Source organism: Tachysurus fulvidraco, chromosome 13, assembly GCF_022655615.1.
Source record: "Tachysurus fulvidraco isolate hzauxx_2018 chromosome 13, HZAU_PFXX_2.0, whole genome shotgun sequence".
NCBI lineage: Eukaryota > Metazoa > Chordata > Actinopteri > Siluriformes > Bagridae > Tachysurus > Tachysurus fulvidraco.
The window spans coordinates 1,489,398-1,509,759 of NC_062530.1; the positions used below are offsets into that span (position 1 = coordinate 1,489,398).

At 41.2% G+C, this 20,362-nt stretch overlaps 1 protein-coding gene and 1 long non-coding RNA gene across 5 annotated transcripts in view; one reads left to right on the plus strand and one right to left on the minus strand.

Annotated features, from left to right (window-relative positions):
• Positions 1–11,334, plus strand: part of kiaa1549lb (KIAA1549-like b) — a 51,318-nt gene extending 39,984 nt beyond the window's left edge. For 3 of the 4 annotated variants that reach the window (XM_047822689.1, XM_027160295.2, XM_047822691.1), the window contains 8 exons: positions 1,120–1,241; positions 2,190–2,422; positions 5,388–5,520; positions 7,137–7,514; positions 8,394–8,491; positions 8,586–8,770; positions 9,393–9,544; positions 10,748–11,334. In XM_047822689.1, coding sequence (XP_047678645.1) covers positions 1,120–1,241; positions 2,190–2,422; positions 5,388–5,520; positions 7,137–7,514; positions 8,394–8,491; positions 8,586–8,770; positions 9,393–9,544; positions 10,748–10,987 — 1,541 coding nt within the window. In that variant the 3' untranslated portion in view covers positions 10,988–11,334. The remainder of the gene's footprint in view (positions 1–1,119; positions 1,242–2,189; positions 2,423–5,387; positions 5,521–7,136; positions 7,515–8,393; positions 8,492–8,585; positions 8,771–9,392; positions 9,545–10,747) is intronic. The other variant, XM_047822690.1, reaches the window with a different exon arrangement.
• The window catches only part of LOC125146235, a 21,839-nt gene extending 3,636 nt beyond the window's left edge, over positions 1–18,203 (minus strand). The window contains exons 1-2 of the long non-coding RNA XR_007144744.1: positions 18,149–18,203; positions 11,483–11,485 (exon numbers count right to left, since the gene is read on the minus strand). This is a non-coding gene — a long non-coding RNA (uncharacterized LOC125146235). The remainder of the gene's footprint in view (positions 1–11,482; positions 11,486–18,148) is intronic.
• Between the last annotated feature and the right edge of the window lie 2,159 nt (positions 18,204–20,362).

Genomic DNA, 20,362 nt, shown 5'->3' on the forward strand with positions numbered 1-20,362 from the left:
AATCCCTCCTCCCCTGTATTCCTGATTAAATGTGAGAAATTTGATTCTCGTCTAACTATATAGCAACAAGCAGATGCAAACCAGGATGCTAATCCTATAGGGCTCTATAGTCTATGAGATTAGAATAATAAACACACACAGACATCTCTGTACACACAAGAACACACTCTCTCGGAGAAAAACAGACGCTTCCTTCGCACATAATTATCTGTCATGTAGAGTTCTCCCTCACGCTGTGTCAGTATTGCAGGGAGTGTGTAGAGCACATCGTGACAGCCATATGCTGCTTCAGCTTCCAGACTGTTGTGTTTGACCTTCAGGTACACAGAGTTTATTTGGTACGAATAATGAGCGTGAATAAATTCATGTGTCATTGGAGATCGATGTCAAGACAAACGGCGTACTAAAGATTTGCATCAGGGTAATACAGCAAGGGTGCCAATACTTTTACAACCCCATTTTAATCGGTGAGGTGTATTATAGGAAGCATCTGCACCGTATTACCTTTTCACACACCACTGCATGCAGGCTGCTTTGCTTCGGGAAAAATACAACGACGATCACAAGGATGACATCACACAGTAGCTGTGATCTGTTTTCCTTATCTTCTTTTTCTTGCATATTAAATTCATCACAGTGTTATTTAGAATTTATTTATTCAATTGTCCATACGAATGTTTCCCTTTTGCTGTTATTCAAAATTCCTTGTTTTATTATATATTTAATTATAGTCGATGAGCTGAGCTATCGTGCACTACAGTATGTATGTAGAGTGTGTCCTAAGGACGCTGCACCCTACCTAGTGCCCTAAACGAATGATAAAACGTTTGAAAAAGCTTGAATTCTTGTATTTTGTGCACGCTGTCTATTAAATATACGGTTTAAACATCATAAATATGAAACACAGCCTGAGGACGTCATCACCGACCGACGTAAAGACAGTGAAATAAAACATCACGAATCGATTTATACTACATTGGGTTAATCGTTTCAGTACGTTAAAGATCCGCACTGTTTCTAGCTTAGAGCTCAGAGCTGCTGATGTTTTTCACTGAAAAGAAGGTGTGAGTTCAGGCTGTGTGTGTGTGTGTGTGTGTGTGTGTGTGTGTGTTTTAACAGATCCGTATGACACCTCATCAGGATCTCTGAAGCTCATCTCTGTAAAACCAATAGCAGCACCACCGGCACACTTGCCGACGTCTTCAGACCGCAGCCAGGATTCGGCTGCTCCGAACGGCGAGGTACAGTACGCCGTTTTCAAAATGATCGACACCAAATACTGCAGTTCGTTTTTTCTGAACTCTGGAGAGGATAACAGTGCAGAGTCACTTCCTGTAAAATCTAACAGGAACGGGGAAAATATTCCATATGGTACGGATACATGCACTACAGCCAAGTCGTAACCTCAGGGCAGATGCAACCAGGTCTTGGCAGAAGTAATGATGCCATCGATCTTCACAAGAACATCATCAAAACATCTCACAGATTTCAGCATGCTTTTGTTATTGTTTCGCTTTCCTCTTTCCTCTTTCCTCATTGCTTTGACTAACAATTTGTAAACACTATACTGTATTTCAGGCTCAGGTTCCAACTTATCATGCGTTCATATCTGTTGTATTTTGGCATCTTACCTAATGCACTAATATTATTTTATCTTTCATTAAATTATTTTGATTACTTCAAGGTTCTGAGTCCAAGTAACTCTCGAGCGATTTTTAAAAGCTCAAACATCTTTAGTGTAGCATACGAGAGTGTTCCACCAGCAGAGAACAGCAGGACCAGAAAGAAACCAGGTCAGCTTTACCTACAACTGAACTAAATGCAGCACAACTGAACTAAAAGCAGCTCACACCTTCTTGGATAAGTATCAAGGTCTAACCTGAATGTTGTTGTACCAATGAAGCAAGATGGACAAATTGCTGTGCATCCTGTTTTTTTTTTTTGTATGTGTATAATATTTGTTTTAATGTATGTGCCTCCTGTGCAGTGAAATAATGCCCCAAACGCCTGTCTATCCTGGCCTCGTTTACTCAAATTAGCATTAAAAAAATTCCCTGAGACCTTTCCCTTGAGAGTATATAATTAGTTGACCGATGGGAAATCAAGGCTTGAGTGCTCCTCTTTCGTATTTCTTTTATTTTTGTGCTTTCAGATAATCCACCTCCTCCTCTGTCTCTGTCTCTCCTTAGGTAAATTTGGCTCTGAAGCAGAAGTCAGACATCGAGCATTACAGGAACAAGCTAAGGCTGAAAGCTAAGAGGAAAGGTTACTACGACTTCCCATCGGTCGACAGCAACGCCGGCTCCAAGGCTCCGAGACACGGAAGCGAAAAAGCCGAACACATCCCGGCGACGAGACCGTCTAGCAGAACCCCGGAGTACGACGACGACCGGAGCTCCACGTACGTCAAATCTCGCAGGAGGTTAGTGTGTGATAATTAGATGTCTTCATACTGTTCTGCATTTTAGCTCGAGTTTTAATTGTAATGGGATTCTCTAAGTCTGTTATGTTCTTAGTTTAAAACTCTGCTCCTGTTTCTCTTCACTCTTTTACTCCTGTCTATTCTTATGATTTATAATTGTTTCACCTAGAAAAGTTTGGGTTCCATTTGGAACCTGGTTCTTCACATTTCTTCCTCGTGTCTTCTCACCTCTGTCGTCTCTTGCTCGGTCATTAGAGATCTAAGGCGTTCTGCACACTTGTGTTTTTTTATTTGTGTGAAAGCTGTGTTTTATCATGGTTCAACCAAGAATAGTTTGACTTCCTGTTTTGCCTTCTGTGATGGCGGGGAAAACGTCACGTTGTGGATACTGATATATAGGACCAGACTTTTACAGAACTGGAGTGCTATAATTAGATCACATTTCTGGTGCAAGTGCTTGAACTGAGAGCCGAATTCTCGTCCAGTCTTCTGAAAGCTCTCTTTTTGTTAGGATGATTGTAGTTCAGTGGTTAAGATGTTCTGCTATGTATCAGGTGGTCATAAGGTCAAATCCCATGCATGAAAGTGAGGTCTGAGATTGCTCAAACGATCCACAGCAGAGATTAAACTGGGGCATTGAAGCCTTTATTATAGCCACATATACAGTATATCACGGCACAATGGAATTCTTTTCTTTGCATATCCAAAAGGAGTAGGTTGGGGTTGGAGCACCCATTCAGCTATGGTACAGAGCCCCTGGAGCAGGAAGGGTTAAGGACCTTGCTCAGTTGCCCAACATCAGCTTGCAGCTTGCAGAGCTGGGGCTTGAACCCCAACCTTCCGATCACCGGCCCAGAGCCTTAACCACTTGAAGATATTCTGGTTGAATCAAGAGTTCCTGGTTTAACCCTGATCTGGGGTTCTGTTTGTGTGAAGTTTCTTATGCTCTTCATCTTCATATGGTGTTTGTGGTGGAACTTAGCATCAGCACATGCTGAATCTAATGCATTACGTAACCTCAGAGTCACATTTGGTTCAGATATTTCTTTGATGCTACAGGTTTCAAGAGCTACTTTCGTTTAGTTCATTATGATCCAGACAGACCCATTCAAACCGAGCATATGACTTTAAACAGCAGCTCCGGATGGCCGAGGGGTTTGAAATTGTGTCGGCCAATTTAGGCAAATCCTCTTAACCAAGGAGTGTTCCGACAGTAGCATTCTCTCTCTCTCACACTACAGCCAATTACTGACGATTACACAGCCCAAGAGTTTATCCCCAGGCCCAGTGTAATCCAACCATTAAACCCAGACACAGGCCAGTATAAACGTTTTTAACCAATGCAAGGACATCTGGGTCAGATAATGGCACTGGTTGCAGCCACTGAAGGGTATCTGATCCAACTGTCAATGTAACTCAGGCTTTTTTAGCCTCCTTTGGCTAATTTCATGCTTGTGTGCATTGTGTAATGGTGTGGTGGCCAGATCTAAGCTTTGAGAACACACATATGCTGATGATGCACTCAATCAATTTCGTATATGGAGGGGAAATGAAGTGAACTGCAAGCTGGTCAAAGAAGGAAAACGTCCAAAGCACTCAATCTGTAGCCAATTGTAAGGTTTCACTTTTACTAACGATCTAAACGTCCTGAAAGGAATCAATATACGACACGCAAAGCCGATCAGAGCTGCTGTTATAGAAATAATCGACACCTGAATAATCACGATGCAGAATCCAACAGTGTTGAGCTTTAAATTTTTATTTAAAGCTCAACCATTAACTCTTAGAGAATGATTTGAGTGTCATATGTGTAATAATTCCAGACATTCTGAGGTAAAATGTCCAGAGTAACAAATAAAAATTTGTAACAAATAAAAATTAAAGGCTCAACCATTAACTTGAGTGTCATATGTGTAATAATTTCAGACATTCTGAGGTAAAATGTCCAGAGTAACAAATAAAAATTCGTAACAAATAAAAATTAAAGGCTCAACCATTAACGTGAGTGTCATATGTGTAATAATTTCAGACATTCTGAGGTAAAATGTCCAGAGTAACAAATAAAAATTTGTAACAAATAAAAATTAAAAGCTCAACCATTAACTCTTAGAGAATGATTTGAGTGGCATATGTGTAATAATTTCAGACATTCTGAGGTAAAATGTCCAGAGTAACAAATAAAAATTTGTAACAAATAAAAATTAAAAGCTCAACCATTAACCCTTAGAGAATAATTTGAGTGTCATATGTGTAATAATTTCAGACATTCTGAGGTAAAATGTCCAGAGTAACAAATAAAAATTTGTAACAAATAAAAATTAAAAGCTCAACCATTAACTCTTAGAGAATGATTTGAGTGTCATATGTGTAATAATTTCAGACATTCTGAGGTAAAATGTCCAGAGTAACAAATAAAAATTTGTAACAAATAAAAATTAAAAGCTCAACCATTAACCCTTAGAGAATGATTTGAGTGTCATATGTGTAATAATTTCAGACATTCTGAGGTAAAATGTCGAGAGTAACAAATAAAAATTTGTAACAAATAAAAATTAAAAGCTCAACCATTAACCCTTAGAGAATAATTTGAGTGTCATATGTGTAATAATTTCAGACATTCTGAGGTAAAATGTCCAGAGTAACAAATAAAAATTTGTAACAAATAAAAATTAAAAGCTCAACCATTAACTCTTAAAGAATAATTTGAGTGTCATATGTGTAATAATTTCAGACATTCTGAGGTAAAATGTCCAGAGTAACAAATAAAAATTTGTAACAAATAAAAATTAAAAGCTCAACCATTAACCCTTAGAGAATAATTTGAGTGTCATATGTGTAATAATTTCAGACATTCTGAGGTAAAATGTCCAGAGTAACAAATAAAAATTTGTAACAAATAAAAATTAAAAGCTCAACCATTAACTCTTAAAGAATGATTTGAGTGTCATATGTGTAATAATTTCAGACATTCTGAGGTAAAATATCCAGAGTATCGGAGCAGGCAATCTTTAAACAGTCCGAGTCCCGGAGGGACCGAGATGGACCTGCTGGTGATGAGAGAACGACCCCGGAAAGGTATCAGGAACAGCGGCTATGACGTGAGTAACGCTATTTACTACGATTACCTGTACATTGTTTCGGTTCTTGTAAGTCAATCTGATGTCTTGGCATTTCAGAGAGAGGAAGAAAAGATTCTGTAAAAAAACCTCATTTTACAACTATAATATATCATAGAGGAGAGGAGGGATTTGGGTATTTAATGTTTGTATGTAGAACAGTTTAAAAAAAAACGAAGAAAAAAAAACAAGCACCCAAATAAAAATATTATCAACATTGATATAGATAGATCTATATCATAGATCTTCTCTGCTTAGTAATTAATGGAGCAAGCTTAGTTTCTGGTAGAAACGTTCTGCTAGAAAAGAATAGCTTTTGTATTAGCTAGCTTTTCTAGCTAGCTAATACACTCCATTTAAAATAAACTTGCTTACTTTATAAAGTATTATAAATGTATAATACACATTAAATGGCATGAACTGAAAAAATCTACAAAGATTCCATGATCGGTCTACTCCATAACAGTGTTTTTTTGCTATACATTGAGGTTTTCCAGCTAGCGCCCTCTATAGGACAGCGTAGGAAAAAACATTTCAGTAATTGTAAACGATATACAATAGTAGATACTTTAGATGGGCTTTTGTAGTAGATACTCTAGATGAGTGTTTGTTTAGTCAGGGAAATTGGTACCTCTTGAAATTTTGTTCATTTATTATGATAATTTAAGGAATTTAACCAGGTAATTGACATATGAGGAATTGTATCTGCCATTATTTCAGTATTTATCTTAAATCGACTCTTAAAACAACGGCTGTTTTCTGAACAGGAATTTTGTTCAATCAGCCCTGTGAATTTTAGTTACTGGTGCAATATCCAGTAAAAGACACTGCAGCTTGATCAGTGTGAGAGAATCCATCTGAGATTACTGCAGAACCTCGAGTCAGGCAGCAGCTGATTTACGAGCCCTGGCGTGCGGTGCTCCCCGTTTCCTGTGACTTAAGAAAGAGGGAGAAAAGGAAGGAGAAAGATGGTGGACTGAGGCAGACAAATGCAGAGAGAGACAGACACACACACCACACACAAGCACACACACACACACACACACACACACACACACACACACACACACACACACACACACACACACACACACACACACACACACACACCTGCAGTGGGCTGCAGATGAGCTTTGTTTTTCATTACTGCACTAACTCAGCATTTACGAGCTCAGCCCCGGCTATTAATCAGAGGAGGTGGAGCCGAGGCCAGTGATAAATAAACGCGAGTCTCTCAATGCTGTTTAAGCAACAGCAGTAAAATTCACAGAACTCCAGCTCAGTGTGGATTTAATAACGAATGTCCCACAATAAGCTAACTTAGTAAAGATTAAACACAATAATCACATTAAACATGCAGATTGCAGATGTGATGTCTTTAGGTGGATTGGTTCTAAGCAACACACGTGGATTATGAAGCTGTGGGTTTATGATGTAATGAGTTATATTGATATGGTGAAGGCATATAGTGAGACCTGTCATGTTTGGCTGATGTTTCTCCAGCTTTGCTTCCTATTTTATTCCAGCTTTAATTCCTACTCATGCTGGTGGTGTTATGTAATGTAATATATGTTTTTGATTTGTTCTGTGTTTCTCAGACGGAGCCTGAAATCATTGAGGAGACCGATGTGGATGGCTTGGCTGCTCGCCGTCACTACAGCTATGGACGGCAGGTCAAAGGTCACTCGGAGGCGTCCACACTGAGCTCACAGCCTTCTATAGATGAAGTGCGTCAGCAGATGCATCTGCTGTTAGAGGAAGCCTTCAGCCTGGCGTCTGCAGGTCATACCTCATCTGGCAGAGGGCAGCACTACCAACAGCAGCACCAGGCAGTTAGCCCTTACAGCCCCAGCCCTTCTGTTCCCTACTCTGAGGGGCCAACTAGCATGCCTGACACCATGAACCACGCCCAAGGTGGACTGCAGTGGGTACCAGCCTATGGCCCGGACCTCTATCAGTGCAGCCTGACCAAACCGGTAAGCTTTTAAGTCTCACAAACTACTTTCCCAAGGCCTCAGAGGAACCAATTTACTTTACAGGGTAATCAAAATATCCTAAACAAATACAGTACCTTCAAAACATTCTAACCATAACCTTCCTAATATAGTAGCCCAATTTCCTCTTTTTACAAAATGACGTCATGGATGATGTAATGTATTAGAAGGTGTTTTGGGATGATGTAATGGATGATATCATCCCAAAACACCTAATGCATTGCATCATGCATGACATCATCTCAAAACACCTAATACATTACATCATCCATGGCATCATCCCAAAACACCTTCTAATACATTACATCATCCATGACATCATCCCAAAACACCTTCTAATACATCATCCATTACAATCTCCAAAAACACCTAATGCATGACATCATCCCAAAACTCTACCCAATTCATCATTCCAAAACACATTTAAATGCATGACATCATCCCAAAACACCTTTGAAAGTATTACAATACATAAAACTACACACAAACCCCCCATGGCATTACAACATCCAAAAACCCCTGTTACATCATCACAAATAGCCTCCTAAGCATTACATCATCCAATCAACAACACCCTACATAGATTACATCATCATAATAAACATGTGGATTTGATGTAATACATCACAAAAAAAAAAAAAAAATCCCACAATACATATCACAAAAAATTCCAAATGCATTACATCATAATGAAACAATTCTAATGCATTACATCATCACAAACCCCTCCATGTTGCACACACGATGTGATTAATGTCTAAGCAGATTCCACACCAGACACAGGGCAGGTACAATGAGCAGGTGGTGTTAGTTATCTGTACATCTCTCTGTAGTAGTGCTGATGCTCACTGCACTGTTCAGACCTTCAGGTTCACTCAGCTGCCGGAGATGGCCACAGTCTCTCCTCCTCCTCCTGTTCCACCCAGAACAGGCCCAGCGCCCAGGAGCTCACTGCAGAGGTGCGAGCCGCAAGTTATCATCAATGCTAAGCTCCAGATTGTCAGCGTGCATGTGTAGACGCTCAAAGATTTCTGTTGCTGCTCTGCCATCTAGTGATGAAAAAAAGTCGACGCATGTTCCACGTTTCTTCAGGTCTTCCTCGGATCTGGTCCCAAAGGCTCGCAGCTCTGAATCATCGGTGCCGGACGTGTCGAGTCAGCAGGACGGCAACACGTACGTGCCAATGAGCAGAGGGCCACTCGCACCCGTCACCACCGAGCCTGTGCTCAACCACTCAGGTGTGTGTCAGAATTCTAATGTCTTTCTATTCTTTTATTACAGGAAGCTTTTATTTATCTATAGATAATTATAGATAATATAGATAATAATAATAATAATAATAATAATAATAATAATAATAATAATAATAATAATAATAATAATAATTAACTGATATGAATAAATTCTTCACAATTCCTTTTATAATTTGATCACAATTACTTTTATTTTTATAAGTGGTATTTTTTTCTTTTTTTTTAAAATAGTATTTCTTTTCTTTAAACCTAAAGAAAAGCAAGATTTAAAAGTAAACATGTTTACAGACTTTTAGAGAAACTCCTAAGAAAGAAACAATGAGTAAAAACAATAAACGAAAATAAAAATAGAGAAAAAACGAGACGGAAAATAGAAAAAAAAATCAGAAATGAATAAACAGGGACAAATAAGTTAAGAGAAGTAAATTCTAATAAAAATGAAGTACATGTACACGTCAGCAAGAAAACAAACCCAAATCTGACTAAAACACAAAAAAACACAAATAAATCGGCATAAATAGAACAGAAGCGGTAAAAGGAGGAAGTTTGTAGAGGACCTGAAAGGACCTGAGTTAGTAACACTGTTGTAATGTGTGTTGTGTGACAGGAAACCCCATGACTGCTGTGTACTCCATCCCAGCCAGCAGGCCCGGATACCCCGGATACTTCATCTCCACTCCTCCTTCGTCCTATCACAGTCCATCGTGGATGTCGTATCCCCCGGAGCCCGAGGACATGTCCACACCATGGACCGAAACTGTACGAGACTCTCATCACATGCACGCTCCTGATTGATGTATCATTTATAACCTTTTTTTTTTTTAATAAGCAGCCAGTTCAAATCTTTACATATGTTTTTAAGCATTGAGGACCGAGGGAAACTTCCTTCTAAATGATATCAGAAACTGGTAGATGGCTACAAAAAACATCTCACTGAGGTTCACATGAAGAGGAAAATGGGAAACACCGGCTATTAAAGCACAGGGTGTGAAAACATAATAATTGTGATTTTTGTTGTTTACATACAATTACATCACTTTCATCTCCAGGTACAAATTAAAACAAGATAAGAAATTGCCATGACGACATTTCTTAATAAATAACTGACTATTTAATGTTAGGGTATCTATCTATCTATCTATCTATCTATCTATCTATCTATCTATCTATCTATCTATCTATCTGTCTGTCTGTCTGTCTGTCTGTCTGTCTGTCTGTCTGTCTGTCTGTCTGTCTGTCTGTCTGTCTGTCTGTCTGTCTGTTTGTCTGCCTGTCTGTCTATCTGTCTGCCTCTCTCTCTGTCTGTCTGCCTCTCTGTCTGCCTTTCTACCTGCCTCTCTGTCTGTCTGTCTGTCTGTCTGTCTGTCTGTCTGCCTTTCTACCTGCCTCTCTGTCTGTCTGCCTTTCTACCTGCCTCTCTGTCTGTCTGCCTTTCTACCTGCCTCTCTGTCTGTCTGTCTGTCTGTCTGTCTGTCTGTCTGTCTGTTTGCCTTTCTGCCTGTCTGTCTGTCTGTCTGTTTGTCTTTCTGCCTGCCTCTCTGTCTGTCAGTCTGTCTGCCTGTCTGTCTGTCTTTCTGCCTTCCTCTCTGCCTGTCTGTCTGTCTGTCTGTCTGTCTGTCTGTCTGTCTGTCTGTCTGTCTGTCTTTCTGCCTTCCTCTCTGTCTGCCTGCCTGTCTGTCTGTCTGTCTGTCTGTCTGTCTGTCTGTCTTTGTAAGGTTTTTTAATTTCTTACATTAAAGCAGCTATAAACATTTCCGTTCCCTCACCAGCCTTTCTTTTTTCTTTCTTTCTGTTACACACAAAATATATCAATACACACAACAAAATGTAATATTAATACACACAAAAATATTATCATGTTCCAGAAAAATCTGCAATGTGTAAATTTTCTCTGTTGGAAAATTTATAGAAAGGTTTAATGTGAAAAAAAGGGTGTGGCTAAAGCAGCGATTTCTCTTTCAGGCTCCGTTGCCCGGTTACGCCGAAGCTTTTCCGAACCCTCGTTACCCACGTGGAAGTTCTTTCCAGTGGAACCCCAGCCAGGCCGCGTCTCCTCCTCAGACGGAACCCGATCTGTCTGCTGAAGCGCTGGACATGATCACCCCCATCACGTTGTCCACCTCGGCTCTGGTCCAGGCCATACGTGACGAGGTCGCCAAGCTGGCCAGGAAGCAGGCGGACATGTTTGAGTTCCAGGTCTAGATCCGGTTCCTCCTGCAGAACCTGAAGACAAACTGTAAACTGCAGTATCGAGCTCTTGAGCGCTCTTCTTACCCGCTCTTAGGCTGCAGCAAGACTCGATTTTACTCGAAACTTTCATTCTTTAAAGGAGCTTCAAGGTGTGTTGTGTGTTTTATGAAAATCCTGCCTGTTTATACAGCTTTGTCTCCTTTCCTACACCGGCATTATATTTGAGCGTCGAGTAAAGAAAGCTTCGGGATAAAAGACAACATCAAATCCATCGCTTCTTTCATATCTACAGGAATGATGAATGATGATGGTTATGAAAAAAAAAATCTCTGAATATTAAAATTTCTTTGTTCCCTTTTCCACCATGAACAACTCCACTGATCCAAATAAATAAAATATCGGCACGGTGCGATGCGACGAAGCCGAGTTACCGTCGTGAAGTTGATTAGCTTCCTAAAACTGCGAGAGGTTTTATTTTTTATTTTGTCATCACAATAATTCGCCGACTTCCTGTTGTCGTTCCCTCACCGTCCGCTCTGTTTTATTTCTCTCCAAGTTACTAAGATAAAAAAAAAATTAGACGCTTCTATAAGTATTAAACAACGCTTCTTATGCAAATCGAAGCGTCTGCCGAAAAAACACGCCCCTGTGACGGAGCTGTCGCTATAGAAACAATAGTTAACGTATTGGAATCAGCTCAGAGCCGCTGGTCTAGAAAACTAATCAATATCTTCTGACCAATCAGAAGCCAGAACTCAACAGCTTCGGGGCGTTTGAATGTATATACGTACGGTTTATCTTCCTACTGAGAGTTATGCAATGGTGTGTGTTACAGTTTTCTAACCTAATTGTGTTAAATGTTTTACGCGTAATATTGAAAGAAACGCCACAAGATGAAACACGCAAGACTTCTTTTTTTTCTCTCCTTTTTTTTTTACTTTAGTTGTTGTTTCTCAACCACCAGCACACTTTTTTTCCAGAAAATTTTGTGTTTTTTTTTTTTTTTTTAGTATTTATAGTTTATAGTAATAATAGTTTAAAAGAAAGAAAATGGGGGCACGGTGGCTTAGTGGTTAGCACGTTTGCCTCACACCTCCAGGGTCGTGGGTTCGATTCCCGCCTCTGCCTTGTGTGTGCGGAGTTTGCATGTTCTCCCCGTGCCTCGGGGGTTTCCTCCGGGTACTCCGGTTTCCTCCCTTGGTCCAAAGACATGCATGGTAGGTTGATTGGCATCTCTGGAAAGTTGTCCGTAGTGTGTGTGTGTGTGTGTGTGAATGAGAGTGTGAGTGAGTGAGTGAGTAAAAGAAAGAAAGAAAAAAGTCATAAGGGTGTAGTACACGATTCTATTATGACTTTTCCGACCGCTCGTATTACATCGTAACGCTTTATAACGTGTTACAGGAAATCGATCATAAATTTATGTGTAACGATATTTATTTCTGTTCCGGTCCCAAAAAAATAATCTGCTATAAGATGGTTGTTTTCTTTCATTTATTTTTCTTTCATGTATTTTCTTCATTGATCTTTTAACATGAATTTATTTATCTGTACATTAATCTTTAGTAAGTCTGAAGAGCTTCAGCACCAGAACACCAGAAGGTGTTATGTTCAAACACCGAACCCGACTGACACCGAGACGTTGTTCTTTGTGGTTTTTTTAAGTACTTTATTAATAACGGTCGAATAAATGCAACAAAAAGAATGTGTGCATGTTTACATTCACAGTGTTTGGCCCTGCATCCAGAACAACCTACAAGTGATATAAGGGGCCTTGCTCAGGGGCCCGGTGGGTGGTGGCAGCTTGACCAACACCTAAACCACTGAGCTACCACATCGCTATTTACACAGGAAGAAGAAATAAAATTGTGAACTGATCTAAACGAATGTAACTATCTACTAATCTATCTACAGCCGAGTGCAAAAGTTAGCACACCCTCACTACAAAAAAAAAGTCATTTAATGCAAGTTGGACGCTGTACACTTTTTTACCTCTTTATTACATTTAATAAAAGGTGGATGTTAGGATGCTGAGTGCAAAAGATAGTACACCCCATAATCTAATCCAAATTCCTTTTATAATTTATGCTGATACATTTCTGACACTTACAATGCTTTTATTTATGAAAGTTTGACACGTGAACGATTTTATTCGTGTATTCCGCTATATACGTTATACGTCATCGCGGAACCTGTTAGTTTCGGGTCATAATAACAAACTCGATAAAGAGCTGACACCGGAGACTCCTTCCATACACGGACAAATGATGAATGATTACACACGTTTTTTTTGTATGGAGCATCCTCCTTGTGAGTGAGCTGTTACTATAACAACCATAACGTAATTAATATACACGCTTCGATAGGTTTATAATATTAGAGCTGCTGTTATAGAAAACTAAACATTTATTAACAGTGTTTCTTCTGATTAATACCAATCCAGAACTGCCTTAGATGGAGGAGGAAGAAACCTTGAGAGGAACCAGACTCAAAAGTGAACCTCATCCTCATTTGGGTGACACAGGAGGGTGTGATTATAAACTGTTATAAACACCAGAGAGTGTTATTATGAATCATGTCCTTTCTACAGTCAGATACAGTCTGATAATTGTGTATTGATGAGGAGGTTGTTGTCCTCAGAGACCACATGGAGTCGGTATCTTCTCTCATGTCTCTTTATGAAGCGGAATCCATCTAAAGCTGGAGCATCTCTAGATGCTTCTGGAACCTTCTCTGGGTTGGCTTCTTCTGAGTAAATGCCCAAAAGAAGATCCAGAAGATGCTGCTCATGCTCATGACAAGAATGCATCTAAATATAGAATTTTCATTCAAGGCATCTAGAATCAGGACGACAGACTGATTGTGTTTAGTGAGAAGATGAGAAAGCTGACATGGTGCTGCACCCTGTTACAGCACCACTTTATAATATAGACTGATAGAGACAGGATAAAGCATCACACACACACACACACACACACACACAAACACACACACACACACACACACACACACACACACACACACACACACACACACACACACACACACACACACATCTATTGGTGAAAAAATGCTGAATGCTGAAACACACGCACACACACACACACACAAACACACACACACGCGCACACACACACACATCTATCGGTGGAAAAATGCTGAATGCTGAAACACAATGCACACACACGCACACACACACACACACGCTCACACACGCACGCACATGCACGCACGCACGCACACACACCCACACAAACACACACACACACACACACACACACACACACACACACACACACACACACACACACACACGCACGCACGCACGGACGCACGCACACACACACACACACACACACACACACACACACACACACACATATACATACACACACACACGCACATGCACACACGCACGCACGCACACACACACACACACACACACACACACACACACACACACACACACACACACACACACACACACACACACACACACACATAAGCAGAATGTGACACGATCTTCACACAGACCCATTATTTGATTTGAAGAAAAAGGCCCACAGGGCACTTGGGTAGTTTTAATGGCATCTCACCACACTATCGCCATCCTGACAATTACCACTGAGTAGCAGCAGCACTTATCTCCCCCGAGCAGCCAGCGTATCATCCTCTCCACCTCCCCACACACTGATTACAGGTATAAATCTCACCTCACCAGTGCTCCAAATTAATGAATGCAGTAGTCAGTGAAGGTCTCTGCTCTCGTCTCATGTTACGTTCCATCTCTTCTTCTCCTCGCTGCCTTGTTTATGGCCTGTTCCACTCATCAGCGTATTGTACCTTCACTAATTAACAGCCTAAAGTATAAAGCCTCCATCACAGCATGCAATAAATCTGCTTTAGGTTGCACAGGTGGGGTTCAGAAGGATTTATTCTGCATAAACAGATGGCGGCTCTGACAGTCGTGCGGTCACAGATCACGAGTTCACGTCAGAGCTCGTTATACGACGGAATATCCGATAAAGTATTGTTTCCATAGTAACAGCTCGTTCACATTTTAACCTGCAGTGAAATGTAACTGCAAACGGATAAAAAGTCGAATTAAGGAAGTGTTTGCGTTCGCACGTTTTCGTCGAATAGGAAGAATAAAACACTTCAACTCGTTTCCAATGAACACAATCAACGTCGTCATGGTAACCAATGACAGTCACCCTTTCGTCTCCTGTTACAGGCTTTTACAGGAGCTGCACTTGATCAATAATAAAGGGGAAAAAAATCGACGCATGTACTTTGAGCTCGTTTCAGGTGAATTTAATTTCGATGGTTTTTTTGATTAAATTTGCTTTTTAACAAAACAGAACATAAACAAACGTATAAAAAAGGATAAAAAAAGTAAATAATCGAGTTGATTTCATGTCAGACGTTAAATCGAGAAATTGTTGTAACGTTTATGACGAACGACACACAAATCTCTTCTTCAGATTTTGTGTTGTGACGCAAAAAAAAGACTTCTTTAGTTAATCTTAATCAAAGTTGCATGAATATATAATTTAATTATATAGCAGGGTTTAAATCACCTTAATTTACCTTTAATCCTGTAATCTCATTACTGTAAGATTGTTCCTCTGTGCTTCAACTTAGCAACATTTCGGTGAATAAATCGAAAAATATATCAGACAAAATGTGGATCATTAAAATGAAAAAAAAATTCAAATTCAAATTGAATCCATGCTGCATTAGCGATGTAGAGGCGGTAGATGGCGCTGTAATTCACCAAACAGATAAGAATCCCATCATTCTGATGATCTGGACTTCAGTTCAGAGAGATGAATGTAAACATCTCACATTCTGTTTACATTCTGTGGTACTGTATTTAAATTTAATTAATATAAATTGTACCACGAATCTCCACCTAAACCTAAGCATCGAAGAAAGTGATTCATTTCAGGGATCGATGAGAAAATTGTAAATAAAATTATTTAGTTCTATAGCTGATTTAACGCAGCAGTAAACCACTGCAGACAATATCATCGTCTCTTCTCTCGATATCCTGAGCTCAGAGTATCGCTAACATGCTAACAGAACCGAGGGAAATGCATGATTCTGATTGGTTAAGCAAGATTCCTATCATAGCAGATGCTTCCTCCGCAGGGTGTCTGGGCGCTCCCTTAGAGATAGGGGGAGGAGCTCGGTCACTCGGGAGGAGCTCAGAGTAAAGCCGCTGCTCCTCCACATCGAGAGGAGTCAGCTGAAGTGGCTCGGGCATCTGTTCTGGATGCCTCCTGGACGCCTTCCTGGGGAGGTTTTCTGGGCATGTCCGACCGGGAGGAGGTCCCGGGGAAGACCTAGGACACGATGAAGGGACTATGTCTCTCGGCTGGCTTGGGAATGCCTCGATTATCCCCCGGAAGAGCTGGAGGAAGTGTCTGTAAAGAGGGACGTCTGGGCGTCCCTGCTTAGACTGCTGCCCCCGCGACCCGGCCCCGGATAAGCGGTAGAAGATGAATGGATGGATGGATGGATGGATGGATGTACACATGCATGTTTTCAAAATTTAAGGACAAAAAAGTGAACAGTGGGGCTGTTGTTATAGGAAAATAATCAACAATGGAGTGATGTGATAAAACGTAGCCATGGTTACGCTCAAGAAATCAAAACATAATATTTTTATCCATTTATTGTTACTTTTAATTTCCAACAGAGTTGCAGTTATATCAAGTTATCACAAGTGCCAGAAAAAGCTCTGGCTGTCACAATGCGCTGACACTGGAGACTCCTTCCACACGTTACACTGGAGACTCCTTCCACACATTACACTAGAGACTCCTACACGTTACACTGGAGACTCCTTCACCACGTTACACTGGAGACTCCTTCCACACGTTACACTGGAGACTCCTTCCACACGTTACACTGGAGACTCCTTCACCACGTTACACTGGAGACTCCTTCCACACGTTACACTGGAGACTCCTTCCACACGTTACACTGGAGACTCCTTCTACACGTTACACTGGAGACTCCTTCACCACGTTACACTGGAGACTCCTTCACCACGTTACACTGGAGACTCCTTCCACACGTTACACTGGAGACTCCTTCACCACGTTACACCTCACCTCGATACGTTCCTGTGGAATGTTTGACGTGAACGAGCTGATATATAAATCTGTGATGTCAGAGCTGCTGTTGTAGGGAATTAATCCACACTTTCTGACCAATCAGAGTCCAGATCTGTGGTGTAAAGCCATATTTCATACACTTGTATTTCATTTTTTTTCCTTGTGAGATTTATGATTTATCCTCGTCCGCCTCCGCGCTAACGTTCGGCGTAAGTTCGGCCGTTTATATGCGGAAGCCTCAGCAGGATTCCGAGCTCTCTGTCTCACACCTACGACGCCCATTTCACTTTAATCTCCATCCATCTTTGTCCTCGGGTGGACTGATTAAGCCATTTCTCATTCATAGTGTCTGAAAAATGAGTCTTTTCCCATCTCTCGCTCCTGTCCCTCATCCCACATGTCACAGAGCTTCTGTTCCTCCTCCTGTAGCATGTATGCTAAAATTTCTCACAGATTTCATTCGCTTTCGGCTCAATTACTTAACACTCCTGGATACATTTTTTTTCAGAGTGAGAGCAGATGTAGCGTCACACAATAACTCCTGACTGGATTTGCTGATGTATTTAAAAAAGATTTGATATCTCAAATTGATCTAATATTTCGTATAAAGAAATTATTAAAATGAACTCTTCTATTAGAAGCTAGTAAATAAATGGAGCAGTGGTGGCTCATGAGGTTAAAGCTCTGTACCAAGCTGCCACTATTGGGCCGTTGAGCAAGGCCCTTAACCCTCTCCACTCCAGTGGCGCTGTGTCATATCTGACCATGTGCTCTGACCCCAAATTACTGTATAATAAATCTTCTAACAGAGAAAAAAATTTCACAGTAAAAGACAATATAAGAAGAAGGTTTAAAAAATCACACATTCATTCCCTACCGCTTATCCAAACTTCTCGGGTCACTGGGAGCCTGTGCCTATCTCAGGTGTCATTGGGCATCGAGGCAGGATACACCCTGGACGGAGTGCCAACCCATCACAGGGCACACACACACACACACACACACACACACACACACACACACACACACACACACACACACACACACACACACACACACACACACACACACACACTACGGACAATTTTCCAGAGACGCCAATCAACAACCATGCATGTCTTTGGACCGGGGGAGGAAACCGGAGTACCCGGAGGAAACCCCCGAGGCACAGGGAGAACATGCAAACTCCACACACACAAGGCGGAGGTGGGAATCGAACCCCCGACCCTGGAGGTGTGAGGCGAATGTGCTAACCGCTAAGCCACCGTGACCCCACATTTACAAATCATAATTAGATTTATTGTCATGTATAATTCCAGATAAATTTGCCAAGTTAATAAAGATGTTATGTGTAAAAAGTAAGAAAAATAAACTACATGACACGAGGGAATAAAGATGAAGATGTAGATGTAGAAATATATTTCTTTCTCTCTTTTTGTCACCTGCTGCAATGGGAATTTTCCTGCAGTCCAAAACTCTTTAGCATTTGTCCTTTTTTTCCCCCAGGCAGCGACACACACTTACATTCTGCAGTGTTCTTGGTCAAGGTCACCGATCCCACACACTGCCTCCTTTAGCAGCGGGAGGTTTGTAATACCTCACTGATGCAAGAGGCTCGTCTAGACGGGAGTTCAGACGGATCAAAAGAGTCTGTTAAGCTTTCTGCTTCAATCTAGTACCAGCAGCGAGAAGCTAGTCGCTAATCGCTAGTCGGTGACACACTGAACCTCGGCCATGTGGCTCTAAGCTCCGTCACTTGGGTCCAACACAGCTTCTGTCACCCTAAACAAAGTGTAAAAATTATAAACACCGTCCTAACATTAATGTAATCTTTATCGTTTATCGAAGCTTCACAGGAGAAATAGAGCATGTTTATTTCACATCTATGAAAAGTCTCCAAAACAATTCAATTCAACTTTTACTAACTGACATTGTCTCAAAACAGCTTTACAGAATACATTTAAGTTTAAAATGAATTATATTTATCATTTATGCCTCACCTGGGCGGGCACGGTGGCTTAGTGGTTAGCACGTTCGCCTCACACCTCCAGGGTTGGGGGGTCGATTCCCAATTCCGCCTTGTGTGTGTGGAGTTTGCATGTTCTCCCCGTGCCTCGGGGGTTTCCTCCGGGTACTCCGGTTTCCTCCCCCGGTCCAAAAACATGCATGGTAGGTTGATTGGCATCTCTGGAAAACTGTCCGTAGTGTGTGAGTGTGTGTGAGTGAATGAGAGTGTGTGTGTGCCCTGTGATGGGTTGGCACTCCGTCCAGGGTGTATCCTGCCTCGATGCCCGATGACACCTGAGATAGGCACAGGCTCCCCGTGACCCGAGAAGTTCAGATAAGCGGTAGAAAATGAATGAATGAATGAATGAATGAATTTATACCTCACCTGCTCCAGGGGCGCTGTACTATGGCTTGACCCCATAACCTGGGATATGCGAAAGCTAGGGGAAGTCGTGGCCTAATGGTGAGAGAGTTTGACTCCTAACCCTAAGGTTGTGGGTTCGGGTCTCGGGCCGGCAATACCACGACTGAGGTGCCCTTGAGCAAGGCACCGACCCCCCCCCCCCCTCCTGCCCACTGCTCCGGGTGTGTGTGTGTGTGTGTGTGTGTGTGTGTGTGTGTGTGTGTGTGTGTGTGTGTGTGTGTGTGTGTGTGCACTTCGGATGGGTTAAATGCAGAGAACGAATTCTGAGTCTGGGTCACCGTACTTAGCCGTACGTCACGTCACTGTCACTCCCTTAGTTTTTCATTATCTTCAGGACAGAGGAGTTTACGCTTCTTAGAGGTTTCCTGAGAACATGATAATGACAAGCTGTGCTTTTATTCTTATTGAATTGAATGTAGAGAATAAAGAGAAGCTACTGAGGGAACGAGTGTCTACAGCTGCTATAACACGAGTGACACGGATTCTTGTTAAATATGTACGATTATAAATCATATAAATCGGAAAAATCGCTGTGAGGAAACGTTCACTGCTGAAGCCGTACAGCACAGGTCCAGGTTTCTGTAGATCTCTGTTCTTCTTTTGAAAAAAAAACCCTCAAAAAATGTGATCAAACATCAAATCTGACAAAACAGCCAAACCTCCGGGCCACAATCTGACAGAATCTTGAGCTAGAGATCTGTAAGACATCACAGAAAACTGTCAGAGGTCAGAATGTGAGTGTGTGAGGATAATGTAGATCTTCCTGCAGCAGATGATCTCGTTCTTGTCAGAGTTTCATCCTCATGAATTTTATCGGTAAAGGAGATGAAGGCG